The sequence below is a fragment of the Montipora capricornis genome, chromosome 14, assembly GCF_036669925.1.
Source record: "Montipora capricornis isolate CH-2021 chromosome 14, ASM3666992v2, whole genome shotgun sequence".
NCBI classification, from domain to species: Eukaryota; Metazoa; Cnidaria; class Anthozoa; order Scleractinia; family Acroporidae; genus Montipora; species Montipora capricornis.
Window position 1 is genome coordinate 9,972,054 of NC_090896.1, and position 22,500 is coordinate 9,994,553.

The window sequence follows — 22,500 nt, forward strand, 5'->3', positions numbered from 1 at the left end:
TATTCTCTTGTGTGGTAAAGTAGGTATAAAGTTTGTCAGTTGGTGCACAACAATACCCACAATGAAGGGCCTTAGCGGTTCGAACATTATAGAATTAGTAGTCTTAGTTTTTTTTTCCGCCTAGTGTTGTTGGGGCTAGCGTGTTTATTTGGATCTAAATAAAGTATTACCTACCCACCTACCTAGGTATTGAATGTCTCAGCAAACAGAGCTTTCCTAAAGAAGAAAATGCTTCGGGCTATAAAATTCACTTGCTATATGTAGCACAAAAAGTTCTTTTGTTTTGTTCTCGACCACCAGAAATAAAAAAAAAAAAAAATAGATTTCGCTCATTTCTTGTGTGTTGCAAGACTTTCATGCGCTTATACTAAAACCACAATCCGCTTGATCAGATCTTTTAAATTATTTGAGCATTGAGGGATTTTTAGTTCACCCGCTCAAACACTCCTGGCGCCCTACATAGAGGCTTCAATTTGGCCCAAATTTGAAGATCCATTACTTAAGCACTACAGCCTGTACAAAACAAAAACAATAGACCATATTCGTATTCCCAGTATTGGACTGGAACTAGCTTGTAATGGAGGCTAATGCGGGGAAATATATTAAAAAGTATTTGCATTTGAAATGATTTCCCCACATTAGCCTCCATTGAAAGCTTGTTCCAGTCCAATACTGAGAATACGAATATGGTCCATTGCCAGTTACTTCACGTCTTTTGAATGCACAAAGGTGACTTTCATTAACATTGAGATTGAATGAGGGTACCAGTGTGACATGAAAGGCACCCAGTCTCTTATCATACAGCCTGATCAAACACGCGAACACCGATCAACTTCAAATTCTATATATTTATGAATCAAACCAATCAAACCAACGCAACTGGAAAGTAAGTACCATAAATAATGTCATTACGGAGAAAAACCTTGCGTCCCGTCCTTGATGGAATATTTATAGCTCTCTGAACTTGCCTGATTTCGGCGATCTCCAAGTTTTGGCTCCCACATTGAAAGACTCGTTAACACAGAGCCTTGCTCCAACCTCGCACCCAGATAGATGTAAAACAACCCTAAATAAACGAAAAAGACATTTAAATGCATTACAGGTCAATTGAAGGGGAATAGACCCTCTTTTACCGTTTCAGCTGCCACGGCTGCCACGGATGAAGGCTTCAGTGTTCGAATTTCGCTGCATGATTTTACAAAAAAGGACGATCTCTGCTGCCCAGACACTGGATCCCTAAAGGTGTAAATCAACTTTAGGTATCTAAGTTGCTTTTTCTCTGCCATTACCATTCTTACATCGAAGTTTTTCTTCGACAAAACCGTACGGTGGACATCAGTGAAGATTGCCGCCATATTTACCTCTTTGGACAACCGCTGACCAAAGTCATACTAGTGAGATTAAGCATGCGCGTTTTTTAGACGCGAAAGGAAAATGGTCTCTCACAGATTTTTCAACTTATCGTCTCTAATAGGGAAAAGATACTTAGCGATATAAATGTTGTTGTGTGAAGACAAGTTAAAAGGGAATCAGCTCCCTTCTGGTTTCCCAAACACCCCACTAGCACTCGTCAGGTACAGCCGACAGATGGGTGGGGAGGAGTGTGTCGGTGAGGATTTTGAATTTTATTCCAATAAAATATGTCAAATTTAGACTTTCTTCACGCTAAACCTGCATTTAATTTGCATTCCGACTGATAGACCGAAACACGATATCACACATGGGTGTATACTCACTCAGTAATGTTGGTGTTTCAAGCAATCTGATTGGTTTGATACACTGAATCCAACAAACTTTGCACTGCGTTCACTTCTGTCTTGCTGAAGCATCGCAGTTTCCTTCAGACTGCAAACAAACCCACCATAAAATCCTATATATGTATGTTGCTTTCTTGCCCTAACTAAGCAAGACAAGCCTGGGGCCTGTATTCACTGCTCTGATTGTGTGGTCTCGAAATAAACACTATCCTCACTGAAAATTGGGATCAAACTGCCTGCAGGCGATAGTGGAGTTGTTATACACACTATTTGCCAACCAATATCATATCACCACAGAGCCAATTACTATACGAGAAAATTTGTTACCCAGATATCGTCGCGATAGGCTGCGGCTGTCAGCTGCTGATCAGTGCAGAATATTCCATGATGACAGCCAGAATTGTCGAATTTAAATTTCTTATTGTCATTTGTTTCCGCAGGTCATCTTTATGTCAGCTGTATCGTCTTAGAAAAACTGACAAAAATGAAAAGAATGCAAAGGAATTTTTTGAAACGCTAGTGATTTATTATCGATAGCATCCTTTTGTTCCACTTTTCTTTAACTTTTATTTTTTGCAAACAAATTAAGTGCATTACAAACCTTTTCTTATAAATCTACTAACACTATTACTAGTACAGCTTATCCTCGTTGGGCAATCACTGAAAAGCTGATATACTAGGATGTTTATATATTAGGTTTCTATAATATCAATCTATTACTATTTAGTAAAATGCAACTAGTGGTCTATTATCAATGCTGCGTTCTGATTGGTTGAGCTACTAGTAGGCTATTTGTTATAGCCCACTAGTAGCGAAAAGCGCCGGCTTTGAAAACCAAAACAACAATTAAAGTCCAGCTTTAACTAGCGAAAGATGTTTTGTCTCGATATTTTTTTGACCAACTAGTTGGATTTTACTAAAACAATTATTCCTCTCGCCTCCATGGCCTCTGAGTCAATAGCCCATTCGGGCTCGAGGAATAATTGTTAAATACCAACTACTCAGATACTGACTATGCTTCTGCCAGCTAACAAACCGTACTAAATATATACTACTGCTAACATGACTCATTTATACAACAAAAGGCATTAACTAAAGCTTAGTTTTCTTTTTGCTCCCCTGGATAGTGCCAGGAGCCTATGACTATACGAGCATACGAATTCATTGTATTTGCGGAAGGCGTTTTTACAGACCGAGTTATTTTTAGAATGATTTTCCAGCGAAATCTGATCTTTCCAGCCAGTCCCAAATCTTGCATAAAAAATAAGTACCCACGGAATTGAGCATTGTCACTCGTAAAAGCCAAACTATATAAGAACTCGTCTAGAAGTTCCTTGATCTGATCTGTGAAAATGCCGTTACATAGGCGTTAAATAGACCTAGTATTGGAGTAGTAGCTAGGCTCCTGGTAATGTAGAGCAAAGAGGGAGTACTGCCTAAATTTAACTTTATGGGTTTCCCGTTGAAAAAAAAATAAATAAATAAATGAATAACTACAGATTTTCTACCAAGGCAAGCACGATACGAGACAGACATTTTCCCGTAAAATGAAACATTTAAGAACAGTTCGTGTTGCCCAGTCGTGTCAAATAGGACATGTGTCGCAACTTTCACGATGGCGTCATTTGACTACAATTACCAGAATTCAGTTTGTTCTCCTTTTCTTACTTAAATTCTTTATTCCCAGGGGGTAAAAATAACAAAAGCTCTAATAAGTATGAGACAAGCAAAACCTGAAGGATTCTGGTACTTGTAGTGAAATGGCGTCATCATGAAAATATCCTATTCCACGTCATATGCGAGAGGAGTCTGCAAAGCAAGGACTGGTGACCAGCAACATGATTGTTTAGTTTCTTTAATTTTCTCGTTTCCAGGGTACACCCATTTTTCGCTCCAAAACAGCGATTCCTTCGCTTAGCACTGAATAAAAACTACTTCTAACCACTTCAGAAAGAAGTGCAGTTGAAGTGAGTCGGGACCACTGCTGATCTCGAAAATGATTGGATCGAGCATCTACTGTTTCATGCGAATCACAAAAAAATATCAAAAGTGAGAGGAAAGTAATGTGGCAATGTTGTAAAAACCAATTTCAAAGATTTTGCCTCATATCGAAGGAGTTTCCGCCTTTACCCTATAACGCAAAAGTGGCTACAAGATGGTACCGCGGGAGTGAAGAAAATGGGTTGTTCGATCCATTCTCTTCTAGAGATCAGTTGACTTGACTGCTTAAAAGAGCCCACAATTCTCCGACAAGCCGGCGGTTACAGAAATAGTACTGTCTGATTTAACATGAAAACAGCTTCAGATCAAATGACAATGGGGAGAACCTCCTCTCAAAATTCAGGTTACTTTAATCGCTTCCTGACTATTTCAACCTTTTTTAATATGACAAAGGTGTCAGTAGTAGTTCTTAAAAAATGACACTGGTTGGAACGGCACTTAATTTAGGAGAGAAAATGACAATTTATCCTCAAGTGCTGTTCTTCATAAAACCTATATTTGGTCATTTTACCAAAGAGTTGGAGAGTTGGCTTGTTCTGAACCCCTGTTGGGACAATGTAGTTGTCTCCAAAATTTGTGAATGAACCGGCCCGACCATTCTCACGCCTATTAATTAGGATATCCTCATATCCAAAGGTAGGACCAAAATTTTTACGATTACGTATTGCTTTGGAAGCATTTTTTACATTGCTTTTGAAGGGCGGCAGTCCTTCGGTGTTTCGTAGCGAGAAAATAAACGCCTTCTCTGTGGCACCGAATTGATAACCGTTTTGTGGCGATTCTGAATGGGTTGTTCGATCCATTCTCTTCTAGAGATCAGTTGACTTGACTGCTTAAAAGAGCCCACAATTCTCCGACAAGCCGGCGGTTACAGAAATAGTACTGTCTGATTTAACATGAAAACAGCTTCAGATCAAATGACAATGGGGAGAACCTCCTCTCAAAATTCAGGTTACTTTAATCGCTTCCTGACTATTTCAACCTTTTTTAATATGACAAAGGTGTCAGTAGTAGTTCTTAAAAAATGACACTGGTTGGAACGGCACTTAATTTAGGAGAGAAAATGACAATTTATCCTCAAGTGCTGTTCTTCATAAAACCTATATTTGGTCATTTTACGTTGTTGTTTTGCTGCCAAAAGCAAAGAAATGGACAAAAATAAAAAGAATAAAAAGATGCACGTGCAGAGCGTGCAAAGCCATCATTGCTTTTGTTCACTAAATATGTAAATTTGTGATGTTCTTGTTGCTGTCGCCGTTGTCGTTGCTTAAGCTCCCTAATAGCAAATAACTACGTACTTCTGTGCATGCGCTTTAATTCACAGAAGAAAAAAAACCTCCAGCTCATCTTCTACAAATATTGAAGCTCCGGCAAGAAGAGTTGGCTTGTTCTGAACCCCTGTTGGGACAATGTAGTTGTCTCCAAAATTTGTGAATGAACCGGCCCGACCATTCTCACGCCTATTAATTAGGATATCCTCATATCCAAAGGTAGGACCAAAATTTTTACGATTACGTATTGCTTTGGAAGCATTTTTTACATTGCTTTTGAAGGGCGGCAGTCCTTCGGTGTTTCGTAGCGAGAAAATAAACGCCTTCTCTGTGGCACCGAATTGATAACCGTTTTGTGGCGATTCTGAAAGAAGGAAAAATCATTCATTGTACTTAAAAACAGATCAAAAAGAAATGGCGTATTGAAACAGAAAATAATAAGAGGATAAGTTATTCACTTTTTAGTCACCTAGCAACAATTTGACTCCTTAACGTGATAATTACGAAAATTCCCCTCAAAATTTCAATCACTTTCCGGTGAACAAGTATTGAGAATGAAGATTATTATCAGTTGAGGGGCTTTGTTTTCTGATAACACCAAATTCTCATAACTAGCCAACAAAAAAATCTATGGCACTAGTTAGGAGAATGAACTTCGATATCACAGGAGTGGAAGGACTTGAGGCCCTGAAATAAAACGGAAGCTAAACATGATACATCATGTCACCAAGTGTCCCGTTGCGTCGAAATCAAACTGCCAATGTATCAAAGAGCTTTTGTATAAGCACCATTTTGCGCATTTGAAAAGTCAAAGAGATTATTAAAACATTTTCGTAATGGTTCTCCCAGAAAAATTGGGTTGGGGTGTGCGTCTAACCTTCTGAAACCATTACCCGATTTCAGACCAAAATCTGAGATTCTCCCTACCCCATTTCATACCTGACAAAAAATTGTATACCTATTTTAGACCTTATTTTCAGATCTATTTCAGTTGTAACACGGTTGGCTTAATAATTTGAGACGAGCTTTGTTGAAGGTCTTACCATGACCCGGAGCCTACAACACCCATATACTGGGCCTATATATGTCGCGGCATTTTTACAGACCGATCTATTTTTAGACTACCTTTTCCGAAAAAAACTAAGGCAGTTCCGGTCAGGTGACCGTGACACGAACACAATAGAGTTGTAGGCTCCGGGTCATGGGTTCCTGTTATTGCATAAGGATAAATTAAAGAAGAAGATTCTTCTAAAAAAACATACCCAATTAAAACTTAAGTGAACAAACCATACCCTATTTCAGACCAAAATGTTCAATTCAGACCAAGATGGATAAAAACCACACCCTTTGGGGCCGCACATATTTATATAGCCCATATACGAGAGTACCCCCCAGAGATGGGGGGTTATTCTAGTAAAGAAGACCACGATTAAGGGACAGGTAAGGACGTTTAGATGCCCTTGCATATTATTTGGTTTGACTGGGATTTTTACTTATTATCTCTGAAATACCGGCGCAGTACTATTACAATCGTCTCTTCATATCCACCCCCTCCGTGAATTTATTACGAGCGCACATAACGACAAGCCCCCAATTGGCTTGATAGATCAATTTGTGGAGCGCTGCACCGGTATCGCAGTGGTGAAGGATTCAAAACTTGTTCAAGGTTGGATTTTTTGAGCCTTTCCTTTTATTCCTGTCGAAGTAACTTTCGTAGCGGAACACAATTGTAAGAAAATATGGTAAACCATCTGTGCGAGAAAATTTGATTTTGGTCACCGTATGACCGTACGTCCAACCCACCATCTATGCCCAGTATCACGTGACCATATCGCCGGCTCAAGTTTAGAGCTCATCGAGGCGGCCATGTTTACAGTTTACAGCAGGGCGCCCTGGTTTACAGCGTACATCTTTGATATTGGACATCCATGTTTTAGTCAATTGACACCTATCAAAACAAGGTGTCCACTGACCAGTATCACGTGACCATATTGAGGTCAGTTTTTTTATTGACCACTGACCAGATACTGGGCTTCGATTGGATCGCAGGCTTAAGCCAGGTTAACTTATTGTAAGAACAAATGACCCGGGATCTCCGTTTTTAGGCCTGGCTAAATCAATATATTATATGAAGTCTCTTCGTATTAAGCGCGTTCAACCTCGTTCCTAGGGCTTTGCCCCTGGGAACGAGGTTGCACATCCTTCACGGTATTAAGAGCTCACAAAACGTCCATATAACAGTTGCCTTGGCTTGATAGCTCCATTGCAATACTCTGGACGGGAATTATAAATCAAGTTCGAAGCCGCGTTTTAAAGATCATGTACTTCTTGAGTGGGAGGGTAGGACGGGAAATTTGACCCGAGGTCATCGCGTACGGACTGAGCGCAAAGTTACGTGCACCATGACCTCTGGCCACATATTTTTAATATCCTGTCTGGCCCCAGCTTAACTCAGTTAATGAGCACTTTATCATATGGGATCTTTACAATATTTATGAGAGAAGATGAACTTTGAAAAAAAGTTACAAATTTGCACCGAAAATTTATCTGATATGTTGTTGCTCTTCTGACGTTAAATAACTTCGCTGTTTAGAAGCGACGAAATCCTTTAAAATCGTGTGTATACAATAAAACAAGAAATTTATCGCAGTAACGTAAAACCGTGATTTAAAGATAGCTGAACATTGAATACCCACCCCAAGGGATATCTGTGAATCCTCCAAACACGAAATCGTTTTTCTTGACAATTGTAACCGTGTTGTTTTTTCCATCGCAATTACTGTGAAATGTTTTATCATTAGGTCTGTGGGTCGAACGTCTGTAACAGAGTTCCCACCGGGAATCATCTCCAATGACAGGCGACAGAAACATTGCAAGATGGCGTAGATAAAATCCATCACTGGATAATATCACTGAATTCATCATAGCTGCCAAGTAATTTGAAAAGAAATTAAGTTATATGAGTAAATATTTGCAAGTATCGTTAAATGAGATGATACGTGTGGCATTCCCCAATCTTTAGAGAGCATGAGTGGAGAGAATACATTCGCCATGTATGGTTCTCTTCCAATGATATTTTTTTTCAATATAAATTTAGCTCGTGGAGATGATGCGCGGTTACTTTAAGAAGACACCTAATTGGTTATCATTGGCTACGTGACCATGGAGACGAGAGCTAATCTCGTTCCCACATCTCCCACGGTCATTTTCAATGACAGATTGAGATCTGGGTACGAGATTAGACGAGACCAAAATAACTTTTACAGCATGGCGCGAAACTTAAAAAGAATCATGGAGCATGGGGATGTGTTTTCTCTCCTCATCATCTCTTGGTCCTTGCTATTACTAGATTAGTGAAAAATGAAATTTCCTTTTCTCGAGAAAAATTCCGGTCCAGTTTGCATGAGGGCCGATATTCAATTCCAAGGTTTATCATTACGTAATGGGTGAATTCGTAATAGCTAATTACATGAAATTTTCGCGACATGTTTATTCGCGATTTTGATGTGCGTATATTTCGCGACAATTAAATTTTGACAATTGTGCGAAAATTACATATTTTCAATCACTTTAATGTCGCGTTTTTGAGTAGCATACAATTTACATTTCATTGGCAATAATGCACTGGCGGTAATACTTCCCTTCCAGTTAATACACTCTTATTCCCGCCTTCTCCCATCCTTTCAAGACATAAATCTCCCCCCACCTCCTCCCTGTACGCTGCTGAAAAAGTTATACAGTGACATTTCCACCAGCTAAGTTGCATGTATTTTTTACAGTTAAGTTTAAATTCAGCTTAATTTTAATTTCAACCTAGGTCATTTTAATTTCAAACTTGGTTAAAATTGAAAGTAGGAAACATCTGCAAGGAACATTGTAAAGGGAGGGTGGGGTACGATAGAAGTACTGGAGAGGATCAGGGAGGGATAGGTGAGTAGAAGAGAGGAAAAGATGTCTTGTTGTTTTTTAGACTCCCTAAAAATCCAAGCCCCTGTTTTTTAACTACACCTCCACAAAAAGAAAAATCCATTTTTTAGACAGTTGATTCAAACTGAAACCACAGTAGTTACAAACATTTAAACTGGTTTGAAAAAAAAAAACACACTGGTTTAAAAAAAATTCAAACCAAAAAGAAAATTAAACAACAACATATCCACTTGTCTACAACAACTTTAACTTCTGTAGTCTCACAGGAAAAGGCTTCTCTATCACTCGTCTTATTTTTCTGTTACCACTTCTTACTTACATACAGGACACAATTCCGCAACAACCACTACTACCGTTTGAACTAAGGCTGTTTATACAGTTTTTCTTTTTTCTTCTAGAAGTTTCTAAGTCAACTCTATTTTTGTACATTACAACATATCTATTTTTGGTATCGCTGACTAATGTTGACTGACCAGTATGACTCTAAAAAGTTCTGGCATGTAGAATAAAATTAGCATACTCCGGAAAATTCTGCGAAGTTTCTAACTCCATGACACTAATGTAAAGTTTTGACGAATAACAGCGTTGAACAGCATGTTGAAGAAGAGGAATGAACTCCTTGGTTAATTTTAATCTGGGATTATAGCGTTAATCGGCTTTTGAAAAACCGAGCCAAGGTTTTTGTGAACCTCGTGTCCAGGACCTTTCCCTGCCTCTTTCTATAGTTTCATGCGGCAAGTTACGTTTGGTCTCGGATCAGCTAATCCGTTTGTTCCGAAATTCAAGTTAAAATATCATGTACAAGGAAAGGTTACGTTTATACAAACGTTGGCCGTGTAGCACTTATATTTTAAACAGAGTTAACTGAATAGAGTGTAATGTGAAGTGCTAGATTTCAATACCATATGAACCATGTGAGCGTTAGCCCTACTGATGGAAATGGGCCCACACAAGGACAGAGAAAAACTCTGACCAGGGTGGGAATTGAACCCACGACCTTAGGGTTCGATCTCCGCCGCTCTACCGACTGAGCTACAAGGTCAGACGGGAGCAGGCCGTGGGAACTAAAGATGTTAAAGTCACGGCAATGATTATGTACAAGTACAAGGAAAGGTTACGTTTATACAAACGTTGGCCGTGTGTAGCTCTTATATTTTAAACAGAGTTAACTGAATAGAGTGTAATGTGAAGTGCTAGATTTCAATCCCATATGAACCATGTGAGCGTTAACCCTACTGATGGAAATTGGCCCACACAAGGGGCCCATCTAACATCTTCATTTCAAAGTGTAGACTTCCCGTAGCCTCTTGTTCCAAGCAATACAACATGGCGACGACCATAAGATCAACGGGTGCCAAAACATCACGTGACTAATGGGCACACAAGGCGTGCAAAACAAAACTGTCCGCATCAGTCGCGATTGTACCCTCAATCATTAGGATGGACTTTACCTGAGCAGTTTCTTCCGTCTCCTCCATATCCTTTTTTGCAAGTGCAATTGTAAGATCCTATGGTATTTGTACAGTTGGCATTCACGTGACAGTTGTTTTCAGATGAACACTCGTCAATGTCTGGAACCAAATGAACAAAACAAAACGAACTTGAGGACTTCACCTTCAAACAAAGCAACATGGCGACGACAACTCGTTGTGTGGGAAAACATTACGTGACTAACGGGCATGCAAGGCGTGCAATACAAAACTGTAAGCATCAGTCGCGATAATATCTTCGTTACACTTTTTTTGACTTTACCGAAGGAGTTTCTTCCGTCTCCTCCAAATGCTTTTTTGCAAGTGCAATTGTAAGATCCTATGGTATTCCTACATGTGGCATTCACGTGACACTCGTTTTCAGACGAACACTCGTTAATATCTGGAACAAGTAAAACATCGGAAAAATCAATAGTTAGGTATTCGAGCTCTTTCAGGGAGATTTCGTCTTTCATAGTTCCTGTCTCGATCTTGCAATCCGGACCATAACCATTTCTGCATATTTGATGACGTCACTAATATGGGTGTCGAAGTGGGACCTCGAAAAAATTCATTCATTACTCTTGTTCGAGCCCTAGCGACATATCCCATGAAATCTTGGAAAATTTCAGACGACAAACAAATACGCACAACAAGCAAAGAATTGATGGCGATCGAGGTAATGAGACAGAGAAATTCCGATGAAAAGTCGAGTCAAGGTGCTTGTTGCGAAGATCTATCTCGATTGAGGGATAACCTCTCTTTCGTTAAAGTTTTCAGGTATGTAACATTTTTTGGATTCATATAAAAAATATTTTCAAAAACTAGAATACATTTGCTTCCAATGGTCAAAATTCCAGTCGAGTGAACGAGGTTTTTGCTCGAGTGAACGGAAGTTGGAAGTCTGTTAGTGTGCAATTTTCTAGGCCGATTCCCTTTGTTCAGATCTATCGGAGTGTCGTGTAAACCGTAGATTTTAACCATACGTTGTGGCCGGGCATTTTAAAGTTAAAGTCCAATTATTTATCTTACCTTTAAGCTTACATTATGTTGCTGTGAGTTTCAGATCAACATGCAGGCCAACAGAATGGCTTACTGCCGCATTACAACATGGTCGCCACAAAAAAAAACAAAAAAATTCAGCTTCTTCTTGTTTCCAGTATCTCTCGGCAAATTTTACTTTGTTTTGGTTTTGATCTCAACCAATCACAAAGCTCGAAACCGATATCCAGAATGGTTATGGCCCGGACTGATAAAATCTGCCTACGACCGATCTCGCTGTTAAATTTCTGTCGGCGCTCATGAGATGCGGGGGCGTAGCCAGCGGGGGTGTAGCCAGGGGGGTGTAGCCAGGGGGGTCCTAGGGTGGCCGTGCAACCTGCTTCATGTACTATCGATCTCAGACGTTCGTGGACAAAGACTTTTTTTCAGCCCACTTCACGGACCGTTGATTTCAGGCAGCGTTTACTCGGAAGCAATTCCACATCATCATAGTTCCATGATTTCGAAACCGCATCAAAATCGATGCGGTTTGGAAGTGTTTCCAAAATCCGTTTTCGCTAGAAAATCAAAGTCGTGACGTTATAAGCGAGTGTTGCACTATGTGTTAAATTCACTATTTTGAATTGAACAATGCAAACAAATTTCGCACCAAAATAGTAACCTATTCATGCGTATTCAAATCGATGCGGTTTCACTGTTTACACGACTGACAAAACAGCGTTGTTTTGAAAACGCTTCACTTTTGGCAGCGGTTTCAAATCGTCACGGTCTCGGCAACAGTTTAGACCGGTGTCGTGTAAACGAAAGGTGTAACCGCATCGTTTTCGATGCGGTTACATATGAAACTGCGTTCGCGTAAACGTTGCCTCAGTCTTCGGTTAAAAAATTCTGATGATGTAATAATATTTTTTAGGTGCTCTGCGGTTTCAAAAATACCGATCTCGTGACGCTATTTTCTGTTGCTCTCCCCAAAGAGAAAAGCGAGAAACGGTGTTGACGGCCAGTAAAACCGGCAGAAGCTATTACGGGAAAAGCCTTATTGCAGGAAATAAGAAGCAGATGAAAACTTTTCGTCAGAGCAGAGCTACAAAAGTATTATCACGTGATCAGCTTTATTTTTAACCGCAGACTGAAATCAACACCCTTGTCGCCCTTGTCCACTGACGTCTGAGATCGATAGTATGCAGCTATTTTATAGGCTTGTCCCTCTCCTCCCCTCACTCGCTGCTCATGCGAAAAATTGTCACTTTCACCAAAAACACCGTGGATGACCAGTAAGTACCTTGGTTGTAAGCGAATGTGACCTCCCCTTTGAAAAATCTTAGCAACGTCCCTGTTAGTTGTACACTTGGTGCGTTTTCAAAACAACTTTCAACTTTATGGGACTGCGGTTACGATGCGGCATTTGTTTTTTTAAGAGAACTATTTCTCGCAACTGTAACAAATTCTTATTGGCTACTTTTTTCTTGGAAACCTGCATGTCACGCTAAACTATCAATTTGTACTAAACATTGTCAAGTAACGCATTTCTAATTAAGGTTCGATGGTCGAAGATCAAGCGTTTCTATCAACTTGTAATTCGAACGTCAGTGTTGGGAACGGCTTCTAAAAGTGAACACATAACGAATAATTTGTTTTATTTTCTGGAAAAGTTTGTCATGCTATTTGGATAATTTCAAATTAAGCTTCGATGTTCGAAAAACAAGCGTTTATATCAACTTGTAATTCGAGTGTCTTTTTTCTTTTAATAAAGCGTTTGAAATGTAAGTTTTTGTTTGCTCACTGCGTCAATGTTGTGAACGGCATTTTGAAATACGATATGCAACCAACTAAATATTCCCGTTCCACGCTACGACGGTTTCAAGCGATTCTCAAAGTCCAAATTATTAAAGAGAACATTGAACTAGATTTACTCCCGTCTCAGTCGAAAACGAATGGTCCGTAGTGATTCGAAATTGTAGAACTTGTATTGCTGCTCCCTTTTTTTCCAGCCTTTTCTAAGAAATCTTTGTCAGTGTATGCTATGCTTAGTTGACAATCGAATCGAACGTCATACAATAAAAATGGTAAACTGGTGTAAAGAAAGGAAAACAATAGCACTACTACTACAGTCACAGAAGCATGACCAGCTTTAAAGATTGCAAAAAAAAGACAGCTCATTTGGTTTGGAATATTTCGAACGTTTGTCCGCTAAAACTTTCATTTTGTTGTGTTTTTCATTGGTTTTCGATGAGGTCATCGTTGTCCCTGATTGGTTTTTGATGACGTCACCTGGTGTCATTGTGATTGGCTTCTCATATGAAGTCATGTATTTGTTTCGCTGTCATCTCTCATTCACTGTTCAACTCCAGAACAGGAAGGAGCTCTCTCCACGAGCCAGCCTAACTATTGACACACAACCAAAATGATATGCACACACGGTACTACTTTATCGTTACACATGCGCGCGCGCTTAAGGACGGTGCCTACTAATTAAAGATATTTTTGCCCCGGTGTGTGATTATGCAGGAAATGTAGATCTTCACAAGTGTTATTGAAATCCAAAAAGAAAATTGGGGGTAACCACGCATTTTTCAAAGATAATTCATGAATAATATTTGTAAAAAGCTTTAAAATACAAAGCAATGTATGGAGTTCTTTCTTAAATTGAAGCTTAATTATCTCTCAAAAATGCATGGTTACCCCCAATTTTCTTTTTGGATACCAAGAGTACTTACTAAGATCTACTTTTTCCAGATAGTTTTAAACCGCGCAAAAATATCCTTGCATTAGTAAGCATCGGCGATAGGAAATCCGAGTATCTGGACATGCGCAGAACGTATGCGCAATAACAATAGTAGGCACCGTCCCTAATATATTTTCCCGGCTGGATTTTGTGCGTGTTGTGGAGCTAGCCTTCTCATCTCATGTTCGTACGTGACCTACATCTCTTCAACGTAACTCTAATTTATGCGATGCACGTGTTGTTACACGTGTCTCTTTGGGTTACGCGGCGTTGCGTCATGCCCCAACTTGTCCTTAATTTATGCACACCCTTTCTTTTGTCTTTTTTATTGATGACGTCATTTGGTAACTACCTGTCAAATCTGGTCTGAAGTATCCCATATAACTACTGACCATATAAGGAAACCCGTACATAACAAGAATGCAAGAACTATATATTGACACATATATGAACTGTATTATAAACACGAAATGCAACAAAACAATGACTATAATTTGAATTATCTAACTCGCGCTCCATTCCATTGCTGCTGCTATCTTGAATTTTTAAAAAGCGATTAATATCCATGAGCTCACCTGAACAATTCCGTCCGTCTCCATTATAACCTTCCTTGCAGGTGCAATTATATGAACCCTCGGTATTGGTACACACTGCTTTAGTGCTGCAGTTCTGTTTTCCCAACGAACACTCGTCGACATCTAGAAAAATTATTCAGGGCCTCAGTTTTAGTTTTGTTCTCGCGTGACTGCAAACGACGTTAACATTGCCACCATCAGCATAGCCTGAAATAATATCTTTCCTCCTTAAGTTTTATCTTGGGGAAGGAGGGCATGATACATTTACTTGTGGGATTACATTTAAAGATGCCAAATTCTGGCTTTTTCCTCTTTTCTCTTATTGGTCGTAAATTAAACAATAGCGCTCTTTGGGCCTCTCTCCGATTGATCAATTTATAACAGCCGCGAAGGATTTGAACAGGATGTTTCTAAAGGCTCTGTTTTCAGATGCTGTTGCTTCGTCTTCAGTTTATTTTTTAATCTTTGAAAGGAAGCGTACAGGGAATGCATCCGAAGAATGGTTTGTCTAAAAGAAATCATTTTATTTGTACTTCCGATGTATAACTGGATGCTGGAAGAGGAATCGATATCGATCAACGCTATTTTGCGAAAATTATATAATGAACTGGCGGTAATACTTCCCTTCCAGTTAATACACCCTTATTCCCGCCCTCTCCCATCCTTTCAAGACATAAATCTCCCCCCACCTCCTCTCTGTACGCTGCTGAAAAAGTTATACTCTGACATTTCCGCCAGCCAAGTTGCATGTATTTGTTACAGTTAAATTTAAATTCAGGTTAATTTTAATTTCAACCTAGGTCATTTTAATTTCAAACTAGGTTGAAATTGAAAGTAGGAAACATATGCAAGGAACATTGTGAAGGGAGGGTGGTGTACGATAGAAGTACTGGAGAGGATCAGGGAGGGATAGGTGTGTAGAAGGTAGGAAAAGATGTCTTGTTGTTTTTAGACTCCCTAGAAAATCCAAGCCCCTGTTTTTTGACTACACCCCCACAAAAAGAAAAATCGATTTTTAAGACAGCTGATTAAAACTGAAACCACAGTAGTTACAAAAATGTAAACTGGTTTGGAAAAAAAAAAGAAATGGTTAAAAAAAAAATTCAACCCAAAACCAAATTAAACCACAACATATCCACTTGTCTACAACAACTTTACCTTCAGTAGTCTCACATGCACAGGAAAAGCCTTCTTTTATCACTCGTCTTCTTTTTCTTTTACAGGACAAAATTCCACAACAACCACTACTACCGCTTGAACTAAGGCGGTGAATACAGTTTTTCTTTTTTTTCCTAGAAGTTTCTAAATCAACTCTATTTTTGTACATTACAACATATCTATTTTTGGTATCGCTGACTAATGTTGACTGACCAGTATGACTCTAAAAAGTTCTGGCATGTAGAATAAAATTAGCATACTCCTGAAAATTCTGCGAAGTTTCTAACTCCATGACACAAATGTAAAGTTTTGCCGAATAAAAGCGTTGAACAGCATTTTGGAGAAGAGAAATAAACTCCTTGGTTAATTGTAATCTGGGATTATAGCGTTAATCGGCTTTTGAACAACCGAGCCAAGGTTTTTGTGAACCTCGTCTCCAGGACTTTCCCCTTCCTCTTTTTATAGTTTCAGGCGGCAAGTTACGTTTGGTCTCGGATCGTAGTCGATCAGCTAATCAGTTTGTTCCAAAACTCAAGTTAGAATATCATGGTTTGCCTCCCCTTGCTGCAATGTTTCGAGAACTTTTTTTATTTTTTCGTTTGATTTAGATTCTGATTATCATCGTGTGGACGTTAATAGTAATTTTTGGAAATATCTGGGTGTTCCCTGGAGATTCTCGGGAGTCGTTAGGTATTTTGTTTTCAGAGTTTTGCCTTTTGGTTTATGATCGGCTTGCTATCTATTCACTAGAATGTTTAGGCCATTCGTTGCACGTTGGAGATCACTCGGTATTTTTGCTATTTTGTATATTGACGATGGCATTTTTGCTCGCAGATCTCTTACCGATGCGAGATCTGCTTCTTCATTGGTCAGGTCTCACCTTCAGAATTCTGGTTGGAAGTACAACGAAAATAAGTCCTGTTGGGAACCCCGTCAGATTGGCGAGAGAAAAAGATTGTGAAGTTGAAGTCTGTTTTGACCAGGCTAAATAATGATTTTCCTAACCTTCGAGTTTGAGACGTAGCTAGTCAGTTTCTGGGTTTGTCATTTCCCTCACTGTTGCTTTGGCCCAATTGCCTGCTTGTTCACAACACAAATGTACTTTTTCGTTCAACTAAGGCGTTCGTGGAATGACGTGCTTTCTGCTCCCGGAGGCGTTTTACAAGAATTGAAATCCTGGGTAGGGCAAGTAGATGCATTTAACGGCTACCCGATTAATACACCTGTCGTGTTATCTGTCGGATTATGGAGCTCATGTTTCTTGCTGTGACGAGATCAAATTTTGTTCTGGAATGTGGAATGATTGTGAACGTGTCATGAGTTCCTCGTATCGGGAGTATCTTTTCAGACTTTTCCGACCCAATGGATCCCGAGGAAGGAGAATGAGTACGCCGATTATTTGAGTCGTGTCGTTGATCCCAACGATGGGATGTTAAATCCTAAATTGTTAAGTATCAATTGAGTGGGGTCCTTTCGATGTGGACAGAATGGCTTTTCATTCACATTTGTCCCGGTTCAACTCGAAATTTTGGTGTCCAGGTACCGAGGCTGCTGATTGTTGTACAGTATTTTTTAATACCATCGTGGAAACTTGTAAAGCAAATATCTGTTTACTGGTTTTGATTGGAGTCAACGCCGTTAACAACAGTTTTGAATGTGGAATTGAACTGGAAATTAACCAAGCTACTGAAGAAAAAACGATCACTGAAATACTGTGAATTAAAAAAAAAAATCGACTAAAATTCCTTCGAACAAGGTGTAGACTACCCGTAGCCTCTTATTCCAAGCGATTTAACAGGCGACGACCACAAGGTCGAGGTGTGCCAAAACAAGTCAAAACACGTCGCGATTGCACCCTCAATCATTAGACCGGACTTTACCTGAGCAGTTTCTTCCGTCTCCATATCCTTTTTTGCAAGTGCAATTGTAAGATCCTAAGGTATTTGTACAGCTGGCATTCACTTGACAGTTGTTTTCAGATGAACACTCGTCAATGTCTGCAACGAAATGAACATAACAAAGGAAACTCGAGGACAAAGCACGACAACAAGGTCCGTTTTTGCGAAAACATCACGTGACTAACGGGCACGCAAGGCGTGCAAAACAAAACTGTTACCATCAGTCGAGATGAAACCTTCGTTACACCTTTTTGACTTTGCCTGAGCAGTTTCTTCCGTCTCCTCCATATCCTTCTTTGCAAGTGCAATTGTAAGATCCTATGGTATTCGTACACGTGGCATTCACGTGACACTCGTTTTCAGACGAACACTCGTTAATGTCTGAAACAAGTTAAACATCGCAAAAATCAATAGTTAGTTATTCAAGCTCTTTCAGTGAGAGTGCGTCTTTCACAGTTCCTGTCTCGATTTCGCAATAAAAACTATCTACTACCGATCTCGCTGTTATATTTCTGTCGGCACTCATGGTGGAGATGGAATAAGGTTAAATTATCTATTAAGATGAAAAGCATGCCATGCTTCGTGTCGGTAATATCCGGGAACTTTTATTTTGGAATTGATCATTATACACAGTCAACCCAACAATGGACATCACTCATTAACTTAATTGCTTTGAAAAATCCTAAATCGATCGTATTTCTGAAAAAAGCTCTCAATTATTTGCAAATTGCTGTAGATTAAATTCGCCTGATAGAGACGTTTTTAACTAACATCCCTTTGTTTTGGCCCAGGTTGCCCAAATGTGTATGTTTTGGACAAGATTAAGTGAACGATTCAAATACGATTAGAGGCTATATATCAGACTATTCAACTTTAAAATGGCACGCCGTTCGATTCTTTGGAATCCGTCAAATTACTCTCGGAGCTACGTGGCTGAAACCAATTAACAGAACATTTCGTAAGGCTCAAATTTTTAGATGGGATCTTAACGTTTGGGTCAATTTATACTAGAGACGCATCATCCACATAATGACTTGTCATTATAATTCACATTTGTCCAGGTTCTGAGGCTGCTGATTGTTGTGGAGTATTTTTAAACCCAACATGGAAACTTGTAAAAAATCTGTTTACTGGTTTTGATTGGATTCAACGCCATTAACAACAGTTTTAAATGTGAACAACCATTCTAACCATATGGTTGAGTCACGGAATTTGGACTTTGGACTTTAGACTTCGGAATTGAACTGGACATTGAACAAGTTCTTGTAGCAAAATCACTGAAATACTGTGAATTTTAAAGGAAATCGGCTAAAATTTCTTCAAGCAAAGTGTAGACTACCCGTAGCCTCTTGTTCCAAGCGATACAACATGGTGACGATCACAAAGTCGACGGGTGGCAAAATATCGCGTGACTAGTAGGTACGCAAGGCGTCCAAAACAAAACTGTAATCATTAGTGGCGATAATACCTTCGTTACATCTTTTTGACTTTACCTGAGCAGTTTCTTCCGTCTCCTCCATATCCTTTTTTGCAAGTGCATTTGTAAGATCCTTTGGTATTCCTACATTTGGCATTCAAGTGACACTCGTTTTCAGACGAACACTCGTTAACGTCTGGAACAAGTTAAACATCGGGAAAAATCAATAGTTAGTTATTCAAGCTCTTTCAGCGAGAGTGCGTCTTTCAAAATTCCTGTCTCGATCTTGCAATAAAAACTATCTACTACCGATTTCGCTGTCAATTAGATTTCTGTCGGCGCTCATAATGGAGATGGAATTAGATTAAATTATCTATTTTTGGATTGCATCCACGTGATGACACGGGCATGTTGGTGTAAAAAACAATAGGAAATGGCCCCACAAGTTTTGTATAATAATAGAGTCAAATTCCAAAAAGACATTTTATTGCATTGTTCTGTACACCAACATGGCTGCCGTGACGTCAGATGCAAATCGTCAATTAACATGAAAATATCCGGGAACTTTTATTTGCGAATCAATAATTATACACAGGCAACCCAACAAATTGAGATCACTTATTAACTTAATTGCTTTGAAAAATCCTATATCGATCGTATTTCTGAAAGTAGCTCTGAATTTTTCTGCAATTTGATGTAGACTTCAACTAACATCCCTTTGTTTTGAACCAGGTCGTCCCAAATGTGTATGTTTTGGACAAGATTACGTGAACGATTCAAGTACAATTACAGGCTAGATATCAGGCTATTTAACTTTAAAATGGCACGCCGTTCGATTCTTTGGCATCCGTTAAGTTACTCTCGGAGCCACGTGGCTGAAACCAATTAACAGAACATTTTGTAAGGCTCATATTTTTAGATGGGATCTTAACGTTTGGGTGAATTTATACTAGAGACGCATCATCCTAGAAATGGGTCATCCGTCTGCGATGAACTTGGGCAAAATAAGATACTTCGTCTGATAATTTGTATATATATAAACGGCCGAATTTATACTAGAGACGAATAACTCGTTCAGGATAATTTCGTCTGCAATTCGTCTAGATATGTACATCAGGTATTTATTGTGTCCAAGGTTGACTCTAATTAGACGCACGCTCAATTAACATCCAACAAGAAGTGTCCCTTTAAGGCTTAGCATTTGCTACCTATTTTTAATAACAAGGTAAGGGAAAAAGTTAGCGTTATTTTTAGCTTTGGGAAAATGCAGCAGTTAATCTTAACTTTTTATTGAGCAGCATTTGGGAGATACTTGGTGACGTTAAATGTCTTTTTCCGAGACATGAGTGATGTTGAAGTTGGCGAGAAGTGCAAGGGGACACTTCGTGACGCTTATTGAAATCGTCGTGCACCTAATTAGGGTCAATCCTGGAGATATGTGAACATCACAGCTTGTGTTGTGCTTGAGTAGCGTCCCGTTTTCACAAAACGCAAGCGAACGCAATCATAACCCAAGCACAAAGAAATATATGGATACATTTTGATCCTTGCGCTTGTGCTTGTGCTTGCGCCAGGCCCGTTTTCAAGGTGAATTAAGCACTCTTGTGCTTGCGTTTATGCTTGCGCTTGTGCTTGCGCCAAAACCGTTTTCACGGTGAATTAAGCACTCTTGTGCTTGCGTTTATGCTTGCCCTTGTGCTTGCGCCAGGCCCGTTTTCACGGTGAATTAAGCGCTCTTGTAATTGCGTTTATGCTTGCGCCAAGCCCGTTTTCACGGTGAATTAACCGCTCTTGTGCTTGCGCTTGTGCTTGCGCCAAGCCCGTTGCCACGGTGAATTAAGTACTCTTATGCTTGCGTTTATGCTTGCGCTTGTGCTTGCGCCAGGCCCGTTTGCACGGTGAATTAAGCGCTCTTGTACTTGCATTTATGCTTGCGCTTGTGCTTGCACCAGGCCCGTCTTCACGGTGAATTAAGCACTCTTATGCTTGCGTTTATGCTTGCGCTTGTGCTTGCGCCAGGCCCGTTTCCACGGTGAATTAAACACTCTTGTGCTTGCGTTTATGCTTGCGCTTGTGCTTGCACCAGGCCCGTTTCCACGGTGAATTAAGCGCTCTTGTTCCTGCGTTTGTGCTTGCGCTTGTGCTTGCACCATGCCCGTCTTCACGGTGAATTAAGCAATCTTGTACTTGCGTTTATGCTTCCGCTTGTGCTTGCACCAGGCCCGTTTTCACGGTGAATTAAGCACTCTTGTACTTGCGTTTATGCTTGCTCTTGTGCTTGCACCAGGCCCGTTTCCACGGTGAGGTAAGCGCTCTTGTGCTTGCGTTTGTGCTTGCACCAGGCCCGTTTTCACGGAGAATTAAGCACTCTTGTGCTTGCGTTTGTGCTTGCGCTTGTGCTTGCACCATGCCCGTCTTCACGGTGAATTAAGCAATCTTGTACTTGAATTTATGCTTGCGCTTGTGCTTGCATCAGACCCGTCTTCTCGGTGAATTAAGCACCCTTGTACTTGCGTTTATGCTTCCGCTTGTGCTTGCACCAGGCCCTTTTTTACGGTGAATTAAGCGCTCTTGTGCTTGCGTTTGTGCTTGCACCAGGCCCATTTTCACGGTGAATTAAGCACTCTTGTGCCTGCGTTTATGTTTGCGCTTGTGCTAGTGTCAGGCCCGTTTTTACGGTGAATTAAGCACTCTTGTGCTTGCGTTGATGCTTGCGCCTGTGCTTGCGCCAGCCCCGTTTTCACGGTTAAGCATTCTTCTGCTTGCGTTTATGCTTGCGTCGCAAGTGAAAACCAGGCTTTAGAGAACCTCATTCCCACGACCTTCTCAGAACAAAGGGAACTCGAGGACTGCACTTTCAAGCAAAGCACGACAACAAGGTCGGTGTGCTAAAACATCACGTGACCTACGGGCACGCAAGGCGTGCAAAACAAAACTGTAAACATCTGTCCCGATAATACCTTCGTAACACCTTTTTGACTTTACCTGTGCAGTTTCCTCCGTCTCTTTCATATCCTTCTTTGCAAGTGCAATTGTAAGATCCTTTGGTATTCGTACATGTGGCATTCACGTGACACTGGTTTTCAGACGAACACTCGTTAACGTCTGGAACAAGTTAAACATCGGGAAACATCAATAGTTAGTTATTCAAGCTCTTTCAGCGAGAGTGCGTCTTTCAAAGCTCCTGTCTCGATCTTGCAATAAAAACTATCTACTACCGATCTCGCTGTTAAGTAGATTTCTGTCGGCGCTCATGATGCAGATGGAATTAGATTAAAATGTCTGTTAATATGAAAATCA

The 22,500-nt window shown here is 40.0% G+C and overlaps 2 protein-coding genes across 2 annotated transcripts in view; both read right to left on the reverse strand.

Moving 5' to 3' along the window:
* LOC138031355 (uncharacterized) overlaps window positions 1-1,390 on the reverse strand; it is an 18,650-nt gene extending 17,260 nt beyond the window's left edge. The window contains exons 1-2 of the mRNA XM_068879061.1: window positions 1,362-1,390; window positions 969-1,066 (exon numbers count right to left, since the gene is read on the reverse strand). Of these exons, the coding sequence (XP_068735162.1) occupies window positions 969-1,066; window positions 1,362-1,390 (127 nt within the window). The remainder of the gene's footprint in view (window positions 1-968; window positions 1,067-1,361) is intronic.
* Window positions 1,391-2,203: 813 nt separating this feature from the next.
* Window positions 2,204-22,500, reverse strand: part of LOC138031356 (uncharacterized) — a 44,657-nt gene continuing 24,360 nt past the window's right edge. Inside the window, exons 10-17 of the mRNA XM_068879062.1 lie at window positions 22,186-22,305; window positions 19,277-19,396; window positions 18,045-18,164; window positions 17,766-17,882; window positions 14,728-14,850; window positions 10,408-10,527; window positions 7,726-7,956; window positions 2,204-5,393 (exon numbers count right to left, since the gene is read on the reverse strand). Of these exons, the coding sequence (XP_068735163.1) occupies window positions 5,077-5,393; window positions 7,726-7,956; window positions 10,408-10,527; window positions 14,728-14,850; window positions 17,766-17,882; window positions 18,045-18,164; window positions 19,277-19,396; window positions 22,186-22,305 (1,268 nt within the window). The 3' untranslated portion in view covers window positions 2,204-5,076. The remainder of the gene's footprint in view (window positions 5,394-7,725; window positions 7,957-10,407; window positions 10,528-14,727; window positions 14,851-17,765; window positions 17,883-18,044; window positions 18,165-19,276; window positions 19,397-22,185; window positions 22,306-22,500) is intronic.